The 19,423-nt window shown below is 46.7% G+C and overlaps 1 protein-coding gene across 3 annotated transcripts in view; it reads right to left on the reverse strand.

The window, feature by feature from the left end:
• The window catches only part of CTPS1 (CTP synthase 1), a 225,444-nt gene that overhangs the window by 121,687 nt on the left and 84,334 nt on the right, over positions 1 to 19,423 (reverse strand). For all 3 annotated transcript variants that reach the window (XM_078681909.1, XM_078681910.1, XM_078681911.1), the window contains exons 10-12: positions 17,253 to 17,341; positions 16,578 to 16,672; positions 2,387 to 2,449 (exon numbers count right to left, since the gene is read on the reverse strand). In XM_078681909.1, the coding sequence (XP_078538035.1) occupies positions 2,387 to 2,449; positions 16,578 to 16,672; positions 17,253 to 17,341 (247 nt within the window). The remainder of the gene's footprint in view (positions 1 to 2,386; positions 2,450 to 16,577; positions 16,673 to 17,252; positions 17,342 to 19,423) is intronic.

Raw genomic sequence — 19,423 nt, forward strand, 5'->3', positions numbered from 1 at the left:
GAGTCCAGGGTGATGCAGAGGTTGCATGCGTGGTCCGTCGGGGTGGGGGGGATCCCAGAGAGGCTGACCACCAGGAGTTGTCGCAGGCTGAAAGGGTGGGTCCCAGGATGAGTACTTCGGTCTTGTTTGAGTTGAGCTTGAGGCAACTGTATTTCATCCAGGTAGCAGCGGCCTCATTCAACTGTCGAAGTTGGTTCTGGCGGTTGTGGGTTTGTAGATGAGGGAGAGGATCAGCTGCCTGTCGTCGGCATAGGAGACTATTCTGGGTCCGTGTCTTCAGACGATAGCTTCGAGGTGGCCATGAACTGGCCCGCTGCATTGACAATAGTCATTTGCTGATTTTCCTGAGCTGCTAGTTATTAAATACATTAGACTTTTATACTCCGATGAGCTGTGTCTTATTTTACAGGTACATACCATTAAAAGAGTGAGCTCAAAAGAAAAAACCATCAAGCAAGTAAAATAGAAACCAAGCCCACTGCTGTTGCAGGTCAGTCTGCCTATTACTAGAGCACTGCCGAAGATTTCAGCTACCTGGGACAATAGATTAATACGCTTGCTATCACGCTGGTGTGACTGAAGAGGCAGGTGGAGCGTCGCCTTTCATGATCAAAGCATATGCTAAGGTTTCAAGCTTTAGATGGGAAGAATACAGTTGGTGAGGAAAGAAGCAACACTGTCCCATCATCATTGGATTACTACAGGCATCCCTTTGTTAGGATAAAGGGAGCCTCACCCACCATGCTCCATCACTGGGTCTTGCTTTTCGTCAAAGGGCATGGGGATCATCAATGTGGAGCTCTTTGTCGATATTTTTTATCCTAAGTTTATATGCCAATGTAGCTCGTAGAATTTCCCCCTTCTATTGGTTTTCGTTTTGGATGCAGAGGGCTGGTGTATGTGGACTGGACAAATGCACAAGGTGAATTTAAGGTACTTACGGAAATCCCAGTTGAAGGTTTTTTATTTATTTGGAAATGGATTCCAAGGTAAGGTTAAAAACAAACGGGGAACCCCCCAAATGAATTGTTCATAGAGTCCTACTAGGTCAACATGTTGCTTGTCCTTGGTGGCCTCGTAATTTCTGTGGCATTTGTCAGGGCTAATTAAATGTCCTAATATAAACAGTATGATTGAATCAAGTACAATATTTTGTGGTGCAAAATACAATCTTTGGAAAAACTCAGATTCCAGAGACTTTTTTTAGCCAAGTAAATGACAAACATATAGAGTTAAATGGAGAATACAAAAATACACGTCTGGTCAATAGGTTCTGCATGCACATATTCATATTTTTGGAACTAGGTTAAAAAAACTTTATTGCTACTATTTTCTAAATCAGAAGAAAATATTGCTCTAGAATGGCATACTTTTTGGCATAAACTTTAAGCTTTGAAAGGACATTTAACAAACTGATCAAACTCTCATCTGCTATAGTTACTGGTCACTTAATTACAACTAAATTTTCTATGTTTTGAAATCTTAAAGAATGCCATACTTTGCAAGCCTAAGTAAATCTTGCCCAAAAGGGATGTATGACATTACAACGCATGCTTTTACATCGCATGCCTTTACAACGCTGTTTTTACAACGCATGCCTTTACAACGCATAGTGCTTGTGGGCGCTGGATAGTGAATTGTTTAATTTACTATTCCAACTCCAGTCCCCGTGGATAGTAGGGAAGGTGTTGAATAGTAAATTAAACCTATTCCCTATCCTAGAGCGCCCCCAGCGCAATGCGTTGTAATGGTTTGCGTTGTAAAAGTTGCGTCGTAAAGGCACTGCGTGGTAAAAGTTGCGTTGTAAAGGTTGTTCACCGCCCAAAAGGCATCCCTCATTATAGAGACAAAAAGGTGTAAAAAGGATCTCCGTCCACTTCGGATAATATAGCCTACTGCTATTGTCCACCTTCTCCTTAGAGCTCAGTTTGCCACACGTAAAACGTGAAAAGTAGGAATGTATTGATGGCATGACCCACCCCTACTTAAAACAAATGAGCATGTCTTGTAACAGCATGCTAGACATTTTTGGGGCAACTGAGTTGTGATGGGGCACTTGGTGAAATTTGTTTTTTTTTAAAATAATTGTGCTAGAAAAAAAACACATGGGAAGAAGGCATAATGGTTCATATCTTTACAATAATGACTGGCCTTTGTAATAACAATTGATGCAATAGGACAGTCTCTTGCACTTGGTCTGAAATACAAATGACCTGAATTCAATAAAATCTTGTGTTGAGGATTATTTTAAATGCCCACCTCAAGAGACACAGTGTACTAAAAAAAAAAAAAAGAAGATACGCCAATGGTTGATGCCAATTGTGAAATGAGATGGAGCAAGACTACAAGAAAAGATTGGAAACATTAATTCACATAGTTTATTTACCTTGCCAGCCGAGAATTTCCCGAGCAAAATCTACCACTGCCAACTGCATGCCAAGGCAAACTCCTGCAGCGATGAAAAAAAGAGTGACAACTTGCATTTAGAAACTCAGAAAAACATATGTTAAATTAAACACAAAAGGTGATGGAAGGGTGCTTTCAATTAGTCTAATCGATGGCAACCGCTCGGGGTAGCATTTCAACCCATTGTTCTTTTGCCACCATGCCACCTCAGATTAGACCCAGCCATTTGCATACAAGTCTTGAACCTGCTCCAAGAGGCACAGTCCAGCCAGAAATGCCAGGCCAGGTTCCCTCTGAAATAGAACACAAGCAACCCAACCTTGGGCAGCTTGAGCTGGATTGTTCAGAGTCAGCAAAGTCAAAACTGATTTCATATGGCTGGGTTGAAATTGAGGTGGCAAGGTGTGCAAAATAACAATTGTCTGGGATACGGCCCGATTGATTACCAGTGGCTGAAATTAATTCAAGCATTCCATCCACCCTTTTTTGTAAACTTTAGTAGGTCACCCTAAGTGGGACAGGTATGCCCAGACCTGGGTCCGTGCACACTGTATCCTGAGAACCAAGCAATACCTGGCTGATAAGTCTAACAAGGGTAAAATCAGTCCTGGGTTGCTTGTGTTCCGCTTCAGGCATGACCTGGCCTAGCAGTTCGGGCTGGACTGTTACCATTTAAACAGTACCAAGACTGATTTGCATATGGCTGGGTCCAAACTGAGGGGCCATGGTGTGTACAAGAAAGATGGACTGGGAGGCAGCACCAACTGATTACCATTTAGCGGAGATTAATTCAAGCATTCCATCCATCACTTTTGTTACTTTATCATGTTAAATTAAGCACAATTTTGCCAACATACCATTCAACAAAGCACCTATTGCAAAGCAGATATTTTATGAGCTGTGAAAGGACAGATTGGTTTGTTACAGAATGTCACAATTCACAATAAAGATCTTTTAATTCACACACACATTAGATCACCACTAACGACTGACAAAAAAAACATGTTCGAAAATGGAGTAAAAAATTATTTTATTTAGGATATACTACCAAAAGTTAGGCCAGACCAAAAAACAAGTTAACTCGTTGTGGAATGGGCACTCTTAGTAGGCTACAGACTTTGTTTGCTCTCATATCATTTTCTATTATAAAAAGCGAGAACCCTTTCCCTGGGAAATCACTACTCCCAAGCAACACCACCCTTTTGTCTCAACACTCCTGGACAGGCAAGACGCAAGCACACCCATTACAACAAACATGAAGGGAAGCTCAAGAGCCACCCCCCCTCCACTGCCACCCACAACAGCCCTTCAGCATCCCTAAGAGCATTTCTACACCTATATTCCACAACAGCACAATGCAAAGGCTGAACTGCACTCGATGAACAAGTTACTTGCCTTCAGTAACCATTTTTCTGGGGGATACTCCAACTGCAGATTCCTGACCTTGTACACATTCTCTCAGGCATTAGACTGGGTCTGGGAACTTTTCAGCAGTACCTCTGTGCGCTTGTAAGTGATGTTGTGTGGTTCAGCTCAAACAATGTTCCACTCTGGAAGTGATGTGCATAGCTGCCCATAAGCACCACCCATGTGTGATGTCAGTTAATTTCAAGATTGGTTGTGCCCTTAGATGCAGAGCCCATCTGCAAATAAGTATGACCTGTGCAGATCTCAAAATTAGGACCTGTTTTGAGGAAGAGTCCAGTTCACAGAATGGGGAGGTGGGACAGCCGCTGAAGAATCTGTAGTTAGATAGGGTATCCAACAGAAATACTTTTAACAAAGGTACGCAACTAGTTCTTCTGACTCATACTTCTAACCACTGATTCCTCATCTTGTGAATAGATACTATAGCAGCACCTTCCAAGCTGCTGCATCGTGGGAGATAGGCCAATGACATGCTGCATCGTGGGAGATAGGCCAATGACATGCGTGGACACCAGGGTGGTGCCAGGAATACTTAAATTTCTTCAGCATGCTGCATCCCCAGCATCAGGACCACTTCTCTGCTGGCCCATAGCGAAGATAAAATTACAGTGAGGACTCCAAGACTGCTGGACCTGACAGATAACTGTTCCCTGTGACAGAAGTGTTCCCTGTGATTGGCTTCCAAACATTTGTGGCCTGACCAAGAGAAGACTGGTAGTTGTTCTGGCCTGTTGCCTCAGAACTCACTAAGCTGATTACAACGATTTATTGTATTTAAAAGAATTTACTTACCTTTAAAAATCATGTCTCTGATTGCCCTCAATAGATTTGTGTTGTTTTGATGTCTACTTGAAGATAAAAATAGCCTTTACTTTTATCAACTGGCGTTGGCTTTTTATTGTGTTGTGTTTCTTCCTTACTGACTGTTTTTTTTAAACACTTTATTCATGACTGTATCAAACACTGCATTGTACTTTGAACATTTTATCACTTAACAGTCTTTTCTCGTTTTCTAACATATACTGTCTGCGGTTTAACAGGTTGTTCTATTGCATGTTCTTTAAATTCTCTATATCATCCTTCGTATCACATCAGTAAGTACCGTGCATTCACATTACATTATAGTCTGTTGGTTAAACTCCATCCCACCCACACCTGCCCCACCCTCCCGTCTCCTAGCGCAATCATCATGTACACTCTGTTTCCTCGGCACATGGGCCATATCTCGTCCAGAAAAGTTATCGGCATTTGGCTGGCTTAACCCTCACATTTATCAGTCATATCCCCAACCCACAGGTCCATTGCTTTGCACCTTCCGTGTACGATCATGTAGTGTCCCCCTGTGAGGGCTCTAGGTCTACACTCTCCATTGCTATCAGCATTCGTTCCCAATCTTGCGCTACGGGATGTTTGCGGGCCCCCTTCTCCTCCTCTCTGCGTAGGATCGCACTTTCGGCTTTACCCCATTTCAACAAATCAGAACGCCACACCTCTGCATTCGGTGGCCTTGGCGACTTCCACCTCATAGTAATAACTCTGATTGCCAACAAGAGTGCCAGGTCTAAGAATTTCAGTTGTGCTCTGTGGGTCTTCCTGTGTCCTATCAGGCAGGGCAGTGCCCCCTCCGGGAGCTGCAAGGCTGTAATATCATGTAGTGCGTGTCTGACCGTCCCCCAATAGGCGTGTAACCTCGGGCATGCCCATAGCATATGGAGGGTATCAGCTTCATCCCCTTGACATCTGGGACAGTTATGGGAGGAGTTAGGGAACATTCTGTGGATCTTGTGGGGAGTGAGATACGCTCTGTGTAATACCATAGCCTGTATGAATTTGAATTTGACGTTTCTGGACACTCTCCTGTGGTGTTCTAGGACAATCTTCCATTCCCCATCCGTCATTGCCTCTCCCGTGTCCTCAACCCAAGCATTCCTGAGTGTGGTAAGGGGTAGGGCAGCGTGTTCCCTAATGCCCACATAGAGCCACCGTACTAGGTGTCCCCCCGTCCCCATATAGTGGAGGAGGTGTACCAGCTCATGTTGTTTCGGTTTGGTGCGCTGCGGAGCCCATGTACGCCGGACATAGTAAACCACTAAGGCGTGTAGTAGGTACAAGTGTTATGGGGCTCCTGTGGACTGTACAAAGGAGGCATGATCCATCAGCGTGTCTTCTCCAAACAGGTCGCCCACTCTATCCACACCCGCCTCTGTCCAGGGCCGCAATCTGCGTTGTGTCAGGCTACCCTGCGGCGTTGGGAGTCCTAACAGGGGGATGTTATCCGCATAACGGGTGGTCCCAGCCGTGTACGCCAGTGCCTTTCGCAGCACTGTAAGGCAGTGCGCAGCAGAGGGTGACAGTCTCGGGGGATCTTGGCTGCAGGCAGCAAAAGGGAGTGTAGTTCCCCACGTGCCAGTCGGTCCTGTGTAAACGCGATCTCCTGTAGGTCCCTACCCGCCACCCATCGTGTCAGCCACTGTAGTTGGCTTGCGTAGTAATAACCCCGCAGGTCTGGTACACCTAGGCCGCCCTGTCTGGTACTCATCTGTAGCTTTTTGAGGCTTATTCGTCGTCTTCCCTGGCCCCATATGAGGGTGATCAGTAGTGTGTTCAGTGTGGCAAATATGTGTTGTGGAAGGAGGACCGGCAGATTTACGAAGTAGTACAAAATCCGGGGGAGGAGGACCATCTTTGAAATCGCCACTCTACCCATGACAGATAGGGGCAGGGAGGTCCAAAAGGTCACACTACTCGGAGACCAGTGATTGCCCTCTTTACATTGCCCTCAATCTGGTCTGCTCGACTTCTATATACATTAATGCCCAGGTATTTAAATGTGGTCGGCGCTATTTGGATCCGATAGTCACCAAATTGTATATGAGAAGGTCGTTGTCCTTCCTGGAAATAGAAACCCAGGGATTTCGATGGATTTATGGCCAGGCCAGAGATGGCCTCAAAACGGTCGAAGATGGTTGCCAGTTGTGAGTGGTCTCCATTCAGATCTCGGAGATACACTAAGATATCGTCGGCGTATATGGAGATCAGATTATGTGTACCACCGACGTTTATTCCCATCTCAGCCGCCCGGGTCCGGAGTGCGAGTGCCAGAGGCTCAAGCGTGAGCACGAACAGCAATGGCGAGAGTGGGCAGCCTTGCCAGGTGCCTCTGTAAATGTCGTAGCTATCCGAGGTGTATCTACCCGTACGTGCTCTAGCCGTCGGGTGGGTATACAGCAAGCGTATCCACTTTATTAGAGTATCAGGGAAACCGAAGCGCTTTATGACCTCAAACAAAGTTCCACGTCAGGGAGTCGAATGCCTGTCGGAGGTCCAGGGCAATACAGCCAGCCTGTGGCAGGTCCAGTGGCGTGGCCGACATGAGGGCGTGGAGTCTCCTCGTGTTTTGGGAAGTGCTTCTCCCCGGCAGGAAGCCGCATTGGTCTGGGTGGATCAAGGTAGGGAGATGGACCTGTACACGCATAGCGATGGCTTTGCTAAGTATTTTATACTCGGTAGGGAGCATCGAAAGTGGCCTGTAATTATTCACGTCAAGGGTATCCCTGCCGGGTTTCGGGATGGAGATCACAGAAGCTTGCATGGTCGTGGCAGGTAGGTGGCCGACCTCATACGCGGTCTTGTAAATTTTCTCTAAGATGGGTACCAGCGTATCAGAATAAGCCTGATAAAATTCCGCAGGCAGCTCGTCCATGCCAGGGGTTTTGCCCCGATTAAGGAAGTGGATAGCCTGTTTTATTTCCTGTCGTGTTATGGTTCCGGCCAACTCAGTCCGCGCTTCCCGGGTCAGGGTCGGGAACGGCAGCTCTCGTAGGAATTCCATCATGTCGTCACCACCGCCCTCGGGGGGTGGGGCATAGAGACTTTCCAAGTGGGCCTTAAAAGTAGCATTAATTTCCGATTGTGTGGTCACCTCCCTACCCGTTTCGTCTCTGATTTGCGTAATCACAGGGATGTCACGAACCAGGCGATCCAGCAGGGCTCCAGATCTATCCGCCTCCGCATGTTGGCGTCGCAAATAGTCCCTATAATCTATAACCCTCAGTGTTTCTAGGAGTTCCGCTTCTTCTATGTTGCATAACTAAGTCATCCTTTCGCTCCGGGTCTACTCCCGCTGCGGTCTCTAGTTCTTTCAAGCGGTCCTCAACCTCACGCAGTTTCCCTTGAATCTCTTGCCAGGCCCCTACCAGTTGGCCTATCGCATCCCCTCGTATCACAGCCTTCATGGGGTCCCATACCACTAGATTCGAGGACGTGGAGTCCCAGTTCTCCCTGAAATAGTGAGTTAGGGTATCAGATAGATGTGGGCATCTTCTAAAAGTAAGGGGTGGAGTCTCCAGATGGGTACAGGTGAAGGGACTCTCCCCCAATGTAGTTCAAGTGTCAGCGGTCTGTGATCCGAAAATGTTTTTGCGAGGTAGTCCGAGGACGTACACTTAGTCAGTAGGGAGGTAGTGCACAAGAATCTGTCTAGGCGAGTATGTAGGTTATGCACTGGGGAGTAGTATGAGTATTCCTTGTGTGTTGGATGCAAATTACGCCATACGTCTGTCAGTCCCCATCCCTGAAGCCACGTCCCAAATGAGTGGGCCATCTTGTGCACTCCCGTCGTCTGGAGGGGGGGGGTGTGATCTGTCCAAGTCAACATTCAAAACCATGTTCCAATCTCCCTTCAGTATCCAGGGAATATCTATCCAGTCAGTTAAGGCCCGCCCCACAGTCGCTAAAAACCTGTCCTGATCAAAGTTCGGGCGTAGATGCTTCCTAGGACCAGCATCGTACCGTCTAGTGTGCCTCTCACCAAGATATAGCGTCCCTGATCGTCTACCTTCCTCTCTAATTCCACAAAAGGAGTGCCATGTCGTACCCATATAGTGGCCCCCCTGGAGAAGGCAGAGTACGTCGTGGAGAACACAGACCCTCTCCACTTTTTTCGCAATGTGTGTGCTTCAGACAGTGTTAGGTGGGATTCCTGAAGGAATACTATCTGCGCCTGTTGTCGAATTAAAAAGGCGTGTATTCTGTGTCATTTTTGTACTGCGCCTAGCCCTCGTACATTCCAGGTAGCCAGCTTATATTTCCCTATCGTGTCAGCCATGTCCAAGTACAAGTGGTACAATGAGTATCATTTCGTGTTGTGCTGAGTGTATCATCAGTGCTAGCCAGGAGACGTTACCCACCCTTTCCCCAACTCGAACTTTATAGGCGCAGCCTAGGAACTGTGCTGTGCCGAACCAAAAAATGCAAAACATAACCAAACAATCTACGGTGCATGCGCCTGTGGGGGGTCGGCTAAGCATGGGCCGTGTCCAAAACGCCATACTTGTCAGCGCTGCCGGCTCAACGGCGCCGCCGGGAGAGTCATTGTGTAAACATCAATTACTGACAGCCTCTAGGGGGAGATTTCGTCGTCACTTACTTATTATCGTACCACTTACTTCGCGGGGAAGGAAGTCATGAGGTCCTTCAATCACATCCACCATACGGTAAGCATATCCCGGGTCAGTCGGACCTCAACACATAGCTATGTAACGGACTCAGGTCCCCCTGTTACAGAGTCCCTCCCCCCTCCATGAACTCGACTTTTCAACCAGTATACAAAAAAGGATATCATTAGATCTTAGAGTCCCTGGTATCGTCCGTATCAGCAGTTATTCTTGGGCGTTGTCGAGGAGTTCATCCGCTGCTCTAGGTGCGACTGTCGGGAACAATACCATACTGTGTTCCGAGTCAGAATGCAAGGTGCTGTCCTCAGTGTCCGTATGTATTGTCTCTCTTTCCTCCCGGAAGGAACCCACCATCGCGACGGCGTCTTTTTGCCCTTCTTTCTGTTGGAAGACAGTAGGTTTACGCCGTTTGGGGTCCGTGAGCTGTGTGGTGGACATACTACCCGTGTGGTCTAAGGCGTCCTTGGAGCCGCTGGCCGTTGATCCCTGTGTCGGCCCCGGGTTCTCTTCAATGTCCATCACCTCCAACCATTCTTCCACATCTGTGGGGCTTTCAAAGAAGTGAGTTTTATTGTCGTGGATCACCTTAAGTCGGGCTGGAAACAACAGGGCATAGCGGAGTTTGGCCTTCTGAAGTCTCTTTTTTATGTCATAATAGGAGGACCGTTGTTTCTGCACCAGGTTGGTGTAGTCCGGATACAGTGAGATACGTTTATTTTCATATTCGATGAGGGACTTAACCCGGGCTTTCTGGAGCAACACATCCCTATCCCGGTAGTTGAGGATTTTAACAATCAGTGGGCGTGGCGGCTGTCCCGGCTTCGGCTGTCCGGTGGGCCCTCTCCACGCAGAAAAACGGTGACAGGCCTTCCTCAGCCACGTTATCCCGGAACCACTGTTCCATGAATTCCGTTGCGTGGGCTCCCTTGCTCCGTTCCGGAAGTCCAATGACGCGTATGTTATTACGCCGATTGCGGCCTTCGGCATCCTCTACCCGCTCCATGAGGGATTTTACTTGGTGTAGGATGGAGCCGGTGTGGTCCGCCACCGTCGGGGTGAGGTCCGTCAACACCGTACCTTGGTCTCTAACTTTGTCCACCAGCTTGTCGTGGTCGGCCTTTAACAGCGAGAGGTTAGTGGTAAGGGTGCCCACCTGCGCCTCCATCGCAGCCCTGGAATCTCTGATTTCTTTGAGTATCAGGTCCAGTTTGTCCATTTGTTGGTCACCAGAGAGGGCAGAGTTCAGTGTCATCGGTGCGGAGCCCCTGAGATCAGTGTCTAGGAGATGCCCCGGTGGCGCCCCATCCCTGCCGTCCAGTGCTTTTGCCCCTTTCCGTACCATGATTCTCGTCTTCGGGCCCAATCAGTGTCTGGGGCTATGACCCGGAGCGGGCGCCTTCCAATCACTATGCCGTCCCTGCACAAGCCTCCGACCCAGGTCCCTGTTTTCTGTGTCTTCGGCAGCTAGCTGTCCCGCAGAGTAGGGCCTGTGCAGTCCTTCTCCCAGGGCCTCACAGACAGCACCCAGCGCTCGTTGCCTCGACGGAGTCCAGGGGGATTGACCCACTAGGTATGTGACTGGCCGCCCCTGCTCTCTTCCCGCAGCGCGGAGGCACCTCAGCCCAGCGGCTTTTCCCTCGGGCGCAGGGCAGTAATGGTGGTCTCCCGCGTTCCCGGGCCCTCACTCAGGCCGGCGCCATCCGCATTCCCGGCTCACAGCGGCCCTCACCTCATGTTGCATCAGGGGAAGGGAGGGGGATGGAAGGCAGGCAGGATATCAGGGTTGTCCCCCCCCCCCCGCGTCTCCACTCGCCTCCAGCAGTCCACCAGGCGGGCCACCGAGCCAGCGCAGCCGCTAGGCCCCTCCCGGACCGGCCTCACCTCAAATTTCAGGCCTTCTCACCGACCCTTCGTCCGCCGCTCGGCCAGAGCCCTCCACCAGCACACAGGCAGGCACCCACACGTCCGCCTCAGTCTCCGGCGTCGCCGCGGGCAGTCCCTCCGGAACAGCCGCGGGCCGCCGCACTGGTCTGCGCTCCTCGCTCTGGTCACGTCCACCACTCGAGGTCCCGGCTTGTGACCCGGAGCTAGGCCCCAATCGACGTCCGTTCGGCGTTCCGGGCTCGTGCGATCTCCGGATTTTCACAGAGTCGTATAGGGGCTCTGCAGAGGCGGCTCCCGTCCCGTAGTGGCGTATGTCGTCCCCCAGGCACGACTTACAGGATGTTTTGCCCCCCGGCGGCACCGGAGCTCTAGCAGACTCGGACCGCCATCATGGCATGCTTGCCATGCCCCCCTTCCTTACTGACTGTCTAGGTACTACTTTACACTTGTTCGTTTGACTAAACAGGACTGCTCTATGCCACAGCTACCTAGGACTGAGCTAGAGGTTTTACTGAAGAAACCTAACTGGACCTGAAAGAAATTGTGACATTATTACAATATTATAGGGTGAGGTCTAGCATTCACACCACATAATAATCCACTTTCCTACAAACATCTTTCAGCAAGCTGCTGAAGTGGGAAAACAAAAATAAGAACCTGCCAGCAGCATGTATAAATCACATTGCAGACAACTTACAGAGCTTCTTGTAAATATAATTTATTGATTTAAGCAGGGAACCCTGAACGACCCTAGTAGATATGCTTACCTTGCACCCGGGAAACACAATGAAGAGCTGCAAGACCCGAGAACCAGATTACTCTGGTATAAGGAAAATCTCTGCGCCAACATGAACGCTTTAGAGGAAAAAGCAGTGTCATCCTTGGTGAGCCATAAACTCATGTCTGTACCACCAATCCTTGGAAATATAAAAATGCCTTTGAGATGCAGCCTTAAGAAGTAGTAGATAAAGGAACAGTAAAAACAACTTAAAGTGTTCATGGCTACATTCTTTGTTTGTGCAACATGTAAAAATGGTAAATGGTAATTAGACACCAATTAACATGTAGTTTTACTTTAGGTGTTTATACCACTAGACAATGTGATTTATGCAGGCCTACTTGTTTAGAAATGTATACTGGCCTACTTGTTTAGAAATTGTTCGTGCTTTGGCACTTTTACAAAATGGTCCCAATTAATATTTTACAACCATATTGTCAAGTGTGGACACTGAATGAGAAACATGTTTTTTTTATTTGCCTCATGGTGAGGGAACTTTCTATACGATGAGAACTTCTGTCCTTTTATCCAGCTTTTGGGCACTTAACTTCTACATGGCACGCATGCAGCAACTGCGGGATATGAGAGGCAGTGATAGGAAAGTAATCAGGGGTGCTGAAGTCCACTCTATATGGAACAGGACTCCAAGCGAGATCTGCTTTGGAAACTTCGGTCCGCAAAAGTGCTGACATTGCATGTTCTCAGCCGTGGCAAAAAGATTGAGCCACAGTTCTTCCCTCTACTGGAAGACGGGCCTGCTGCTCCACCTCCAGGTGTAATTGCATTAGTGATCCGCTCGTTGCCTCTGCCTACGTTAATTTACCCTGGCAGTTAAAGATCCCAATAGGTGGTTCGCAACCAGGGAAACCCCTTGATAGTCCAGCCACTTCCATAGTCGCAAACCTTCCTGACACAAGGCCCAAGACTCAACCTGCTATACTTGTTACAGTACCACAGGGCAGTGTGCTCCCCATGAGCACCTGCACCCCGTGTCCTTTCATGGTAGGCAGGAATGCTTTGAACACCAAGAGAATCACTCAACTCCAACAAGCAGTTGTGTAGTAAAGTCTCTACCAGAGATAAGAGCCCTCTGATCTCCACCTCTCTCAGATGGCCTTGCCAAGCAAGCAGCAATTCATCCATGACCACTGACAGCACTGGGTGGCATTGAGAAAGGGGCCTGCCGCTAATCCAACCGTGAACCAGTAGTCCTCACTGCAGATCTTTTACAGTCTGCTCCACTATCTGGATTCAATCAAACACATTTTCTGAAGTTGTGTCAATTGTGGCCAATGCAGAGCCTCCATGTGACAAAAGGCATGTGACAAAAGGCATGTGACATTATCAGAATGCAGGAGGCCAACAATCCCAGAAAGCTAGAGTCATCCTGAGGTCCAAGACAGAGGCTGAAACATCGGGATCATAGCCATAATGTCCTCGACTCTTTGTTTATGGGGAAAGGCATGAGATTGTAGCATATACAGAATGGCTCTGACTAAAGGGAGCGTCTGTGAATGAGTCAGGTGTGACTAGGTCTCGAAAGTGACTACCACTGATGTTAGAAGGTTCGCTGTAGTCTGGAGGAGGTCGACGCTACCTGGGGCAAGCTCTCCTTGAGCAACCAGTCATTGCGGTAGAGGAAGACTGGCTATCTCACTCTCCACAGATGTGCTGTGACCACCGCCACCCCTTTCGTGAACACCAGAGGGTGGCTGGAAAGACTTAGGGGAGCAATGCAAATTGATAATGCTCTTGTGAAATAGTGAACCGCTGGTAGTGCCTGTGGGCTGTAAGACAGGGATGTGAAAATAAGAGCCCTGCAGGTCCAAGGTTACCATCCTGTCTCCAGAGTCCAGGATAGACTAGACCTGGGTTAGCACTAGCAACTTGAATGAGTCCTTTCGGAGAAGGGCATTGAAAGGGTGGAGATCTCAAATAGGACGAAGGCCTCCATCCTTCACTGGCACAAGAAGTAGCGGGTGTAACACTCAGTACTGACTCCCGGAACTGGAATTTTCTATATGACCCCTTTGGTCATTCCTGGCGGAAATATCGGATCCTGGCTCTGACAGGGTAGCTGTGTGCCGTCAAGGGTATACTAAAGCGGTTTTGTGGTTGCAGCCGCTGGATGAGCAGGGGACCAAGCAGCATACTGCTCCAGCTGACCTCATGGTCTCTGGGACTGTATCCTCTGCTACAAAAAGGTTGAAAAACCTGGTGAACTGGAAGAAGAGTGTGGCGTTGATGGATGGGAAAACCTCTACAATATCCATGAAGTGGTCAAAATTGCTGGTTGAACTGCTTTGTGGAAGCGGACACGCCCCAGTAATGCGCTGTGGCTCAGCTCTCTTTAAAAGTACTCTAAGGCATAGGCGGCTTTATCTCCAAAAAGGAGGGATCCATTGAATGGCATGTCTACTATAAATATGAGGAATTACCCAGAGAAACCTGTGGATCTCAACCAGGCACTGTGAGAGAGAGCCAAAATGGTGCCCATGGCACATCCCAAACAACCAGTTGTGTCCAGTCCTGAGCTTCTTACAAATGTTGCCGTATCACAACCTGCTAGAGAGACACCTGAAGGCAATCTGGAATAGCCAGTAAAACCTGAGCTACTGTATCCCAAAGAGCATCCGGAATGACAGCCAAATAGGCAGCAGACATTGATCGATGATACAGTAAGGCTCATGAAGCAGATTATGCTTGATTTGTTTGGACTCACGATCAGGAGGAGTGGTAGGAAAAGCGTTTGGGTTGACCGTGCTTTTGGAAGCTTTGACCACCTCGCCCTCAAGAGTGGGATACTGTGCCAGGAAGGCAGATTTGACAGGTGCGGGGCAACAGCGATGGGCAACATGCCTATTCCCGGGTATTCCTGAAGAGGGCTTGGCCTTAGTGCCCAAAACAGTGTAAGTTAGTGCCTTGTTGAAGGGTAAAGGGCCAAGCTGTAAGACTTCAGTTAATACATTTGTTTAAACTTCTACGGTTGGAAGTTGGTGGAAGTTGGAAGTCTAATATTAAAGCTGTCCTTCGTATCACAACAGTGAAAGAAGTATTATAGGCTATATACATCCTCTTGTGGCGTTCGTGTCAATGTGAACGGGATGAGCACAGTTGGAGGTATCGGGACTGGAACAGGCACCGAAGTTGGTTCTGGATTCAATGTGGATCCAAGGGACACAGATGGTTCGGAGGGCAGACCTGCCAGTACAGTCAGACTGGGGGCTCCTGCGGTTCCTTGGGGCCCGAAGGAATGCCTGAGGGAGCCAGTAAAGTGTAGAAGATCCCCAGCAAGGCGTCTTTGAAGGTTTCTAATTGCTGCAACATTGATTAAAGACCTGTGAAGTCAGTGTGCGTCGGGACCAGGGACCAAATTAGCTCCGATGGCGATCGAGAACAAGAACCGAGAAGTACAAGGAGTTTGAGAGTGGTGGGAAGGAGGAGTTTCCTGCCTGGATTTTTTTTGTTTCTTTTTCAACGTACCAAAAAACTATGACCATGGCGATGACCTGCCGCAGGAACATCTTCGGGAGCGGGACCTGCCTTTTTACTTCGACTACTCACAATAAGGGGCCTCTTGTGGTTGGCCATGTAGAGTTTAGTTTTGTGTTCCTGTATAACTTTTGGGTCCATCTGGGTGCAGTCACCACAGCCCTTGGAATCGTGGTCTGACCCCAGGCACCACAAACAGACTTTGTGCTGGTGTGTCACAGACATCTGTTCGGCACAGTCCCTGCAGGGTTTGAACCTCTAGTCTCTTGCACACTGGTTAATTTATGATGAAAATTCCAGCTAAAAGGTTAGGAAAAAGGTCTGGTTTGAGTTTCAAGGCACCGAAAGAAGGAAGGGACAACACGCATGAGTGCCATTTATATGCAGATTTGCCCGTCACTTCTGGAGTGGAACGATGTCAGTGAGAAGATGCATGACGTTACCTACTGGTGCACAGAGGTACTGCTGAAAAGTGTCTGGATTCCCGATTCACAAAGCGAGGAATCTGCATTTAGAAGTATCCATTAGAATGTATGGTCAGGTGCAAAAAAAAACACAAAGCATTGTGACCTTTCGTATATTTCCATTACATGAAGATCACCTTACACAAAGTAATGGCATTTTAAGGATAAAAGCTGTAACAATGTAATTTCGAGTTAGCCACAGGAAAATCATCAGCAAAGAAGTAAAATGTCAAGTGAAAATGTAAAACTTATATATGCATAAAGGTTTCTTGTCAGACAAACATGGCAGGGCTTAGTGCTCTAGGATCGTGCAGAGCAAAGCTGGACAAAAGAAGAAAAGAAGGAAGAGACTAGCTGCCTGTGAAAGCTATGACTGGACAGCCATGGTGTGGCTTGCTTCAACTGAAGCTGCAGTGTAACATTTTCAACTTCTGATTTATTTACTTTTGATTTATTTACAGCTGTGATGGACTTGTTTTCAAGTTACAATAGACAACTCTATAGCGATTACATTTCTAGATATAAGTTCTACGCAGTCCTGTAATAGTCTTTTCAGGTTTTATGGTGATCAATCAATATCCCAATATGAAGACTATGCTTTCCTTTCTCAGATTAGTATGCATGCTCTTAGGAAAAGTTGTGACAGCTCACTTAGTACTGAATACACACCCAGAAACGGCTTCTTCTGTTTTCTTGCCCAGGAAATCGCTTGAATTTTCCCTTCTGTACCTCGAACACCAAATCCTCCGGGTACGAGGACACCACTGAAAAAAGGCATACAAATTATACCTTTAAAGTGATCTTGAGTTTTTGAAAAGCTGGAGTACAGGTACGGTTATATTCCCCTTCCCTGCTTCAAAGGGGGTAATGACATGCATTTCTAAAAACTCGCTATGAAAGGTGCACTCCTTCAACAAAGGATTAAAACCTATGTAGCAGAGGAGGCTCAGACACAATAACCTATGAATTGCTAATATATTTAAATATACATATTTTAAGTGTTTTGTTCTTATAGATGCACAAGGACCAACAATGCGAGGACATTCACAATTGTAACGGAAGAACATGTTGTCAATGTTACCCTATTAAGCATTTAAGGCAATGCCCAGGTGTATAGAACTCTAGGGTCCTGTTCAATGTCTATAAATAAAGCCTCAGTACAGTGTTGATCAAAGAGGCTTTCTCACCCTCAAACAAGAACATGTTTTTAAGCACTCTATGAGATACTGGTGAATACAGATAGTATACATATGCATAGTTTATGGATATTTATGTCTCTCAAACCAGACTGAAGTACCATTAACACAGTGGCAAAAGAATTATCTTAATAATATTAAAACATACTCTGCACTGCATAGCTTCTGCCAGGCCTCGTGATACCGAACAGGCTCGTCTTGTAAAGTAACTGGTTCCAGGTCAGCTGAATCAATATACTGCGAAGGTAAACATTACTCAACATCAGCAATGTCTTATATAAACATAGCTGTGAGACACATGAAAAATACTACGAGATCCAACTTCTTGAAATAAAACTGTTGAACTTGACCACTTAAATCTACGATTTACCACAAATTATTATAGTTGCTATTTTGTATGCGCCCAACATGTCAACTCAATTTACATTCTATCTGAAGATATCTATGATGGTCTGAATTAAAAGCATCAGGTCAACAGCTAAGGAAACAACTGATGACCAGGGCTGCATGGCTGGTCATGTTTTTCACTCAGAGCACCCTGTACACCATTTATGTTGCCAAAGCTGAAGCTACACAGAATAGTCAAAGTAAAGGTGTGCTCCACAGGGACACAGGAGGAATGACTAGGAAACATTCTAATTAACAGACAGCTTTTACTTACTTCTACCCAAGTCCCCATCATATGCGAAATTCACATACAGGGAGAGCATTTAGGGGAAAGTGGACAACATTGATTAGCTGCATATGCTGCAGAGAAAAGCCAAGTGGTTGCTTACTAAGTAGCAGCACATTAGCAATGCAGACCAGATAGGGAGACTGTGGGTTTAAGATGGCGTGAAAAGAACCATGGCCTAGAAAGGGGAGAGAGAAATCAATAAAGAGATGGAGAACGTTTGCAAGCTAAGAGTAAAAACAAGCATTGGAAATGCAACCGGTCTCACATTTGTTTGAGTTAGGGCTTTTGGAATTGTAAAGGGCAATTTCTTTTACCGATGTGTTATGGCATAGCAAATAGGTCTTGCTTTTGGGAATCATAAGAGATTTTTAAAGAGATGTATAGCCTGTACTTAGAGGTGGTGTTTAAGTGTTAATATATGACCTCGCCCAGCACTCTCCAGGCTACAACTGCCTCTGCACACTGTTTGACTGTTGATATTGAAGAGATACGAGGACAGGCAGTGTGGAAGGGTAAAGACCATGGGTGAATGGATACTGGGTAAGTGATGGTGGCTGTGCATCGGGGATGGGTTAGTGCCATATCAGTGGACGAATGGGAGAATTATGGATGATAGATGAGTAGATAAATGAATGAATGGGGGCTGTGCATGAATGTATAGATGTTTGCTAAAAGTTAAATATATTTTTTCTTTAAAATGTCCATGCTAAGTAGCTTTAATTAGTTCAGGTATTTTTTCTAAAGAATGGTATATATCAACATTAAAAAATGGTTAATACCCAACCACACATCTCTCCCTCCAGGTGGTTATGAGCGCATGGGTCATTTTGAGAACCAGCACTCAGCAGGGTGACCAGATTTTCAAAGAAAAAAATCAGGACATTTCACACAAAAGAATAGAAGGGCTAATTCAACATCACACCAGGGGCACAACATGGCAGCATTCATCAATATAGAAATACAGAGGAGGCCATAAGGGAATAAATTAAAAGTCTGTTTTTAAACTCAGTATCAAGCATGTTATTTAAACAACTTTCTAATAAGACCTGCTAACTAGTATTGCTTTGTGACATATAAAACTGTGCCTCCAGAGTTTGCCATCGACCCTCACTGAAAACATATTGACCCATATTTGAAATCTGTCAGGACAGCTGGTGAAACCCAGGACTGTCCTGGCAAATCAGGGATGCTTGGTCACCCTACCATTCAGCCCTTTTTAGAATTTGGGCTTGCATTGTAGGGAGCAGCTAGCAAAAACATTGTTTTGCTACTAATTCTTGTTTGGGCAGCTTATGCGAAAGGCGTACCAGAAAATGCGAGTTTCTCGGTCTTCCAGTAATGGAGAAGATCTTTTCATAATAAAGTGGAGTGAAAATAAAGTCTGGGAACTAGATTATCAAAGATTTTCCCTCCATTCAGTTTATAATCTGTTCATGGAATGGTTCACAAAGTCAGGCAGTATTACAAGGAAAGTACTTACACACTTTTGTTTTAATGAGGTTGTGTACAACACACCTAAAGTAGGGTTTTGGCAACCATCCTCTGTTAAAAAGCAATTCATTGGAGTTTCGGGATCGTGAGTCTAAGGGCAAACCCATAAAAATATGTCTGTTTGAAATAGAACTGGTACTCATGTTAAGCTT

Source organism: Lissotriton helveticus, chromosome 3_1 (assembly GCF_964261635.1).
Source record: "Lissotriton helveticus chromosome 3_1, aLisHel1.1, whole genome shotgun sequence".
Classification (NCBI taxonomy): Eukaryota; Metazoa; Chordata; class Amphibia; order Caudata; family Salamandridae; genus Lissotriton; species Lissotriton helveticus.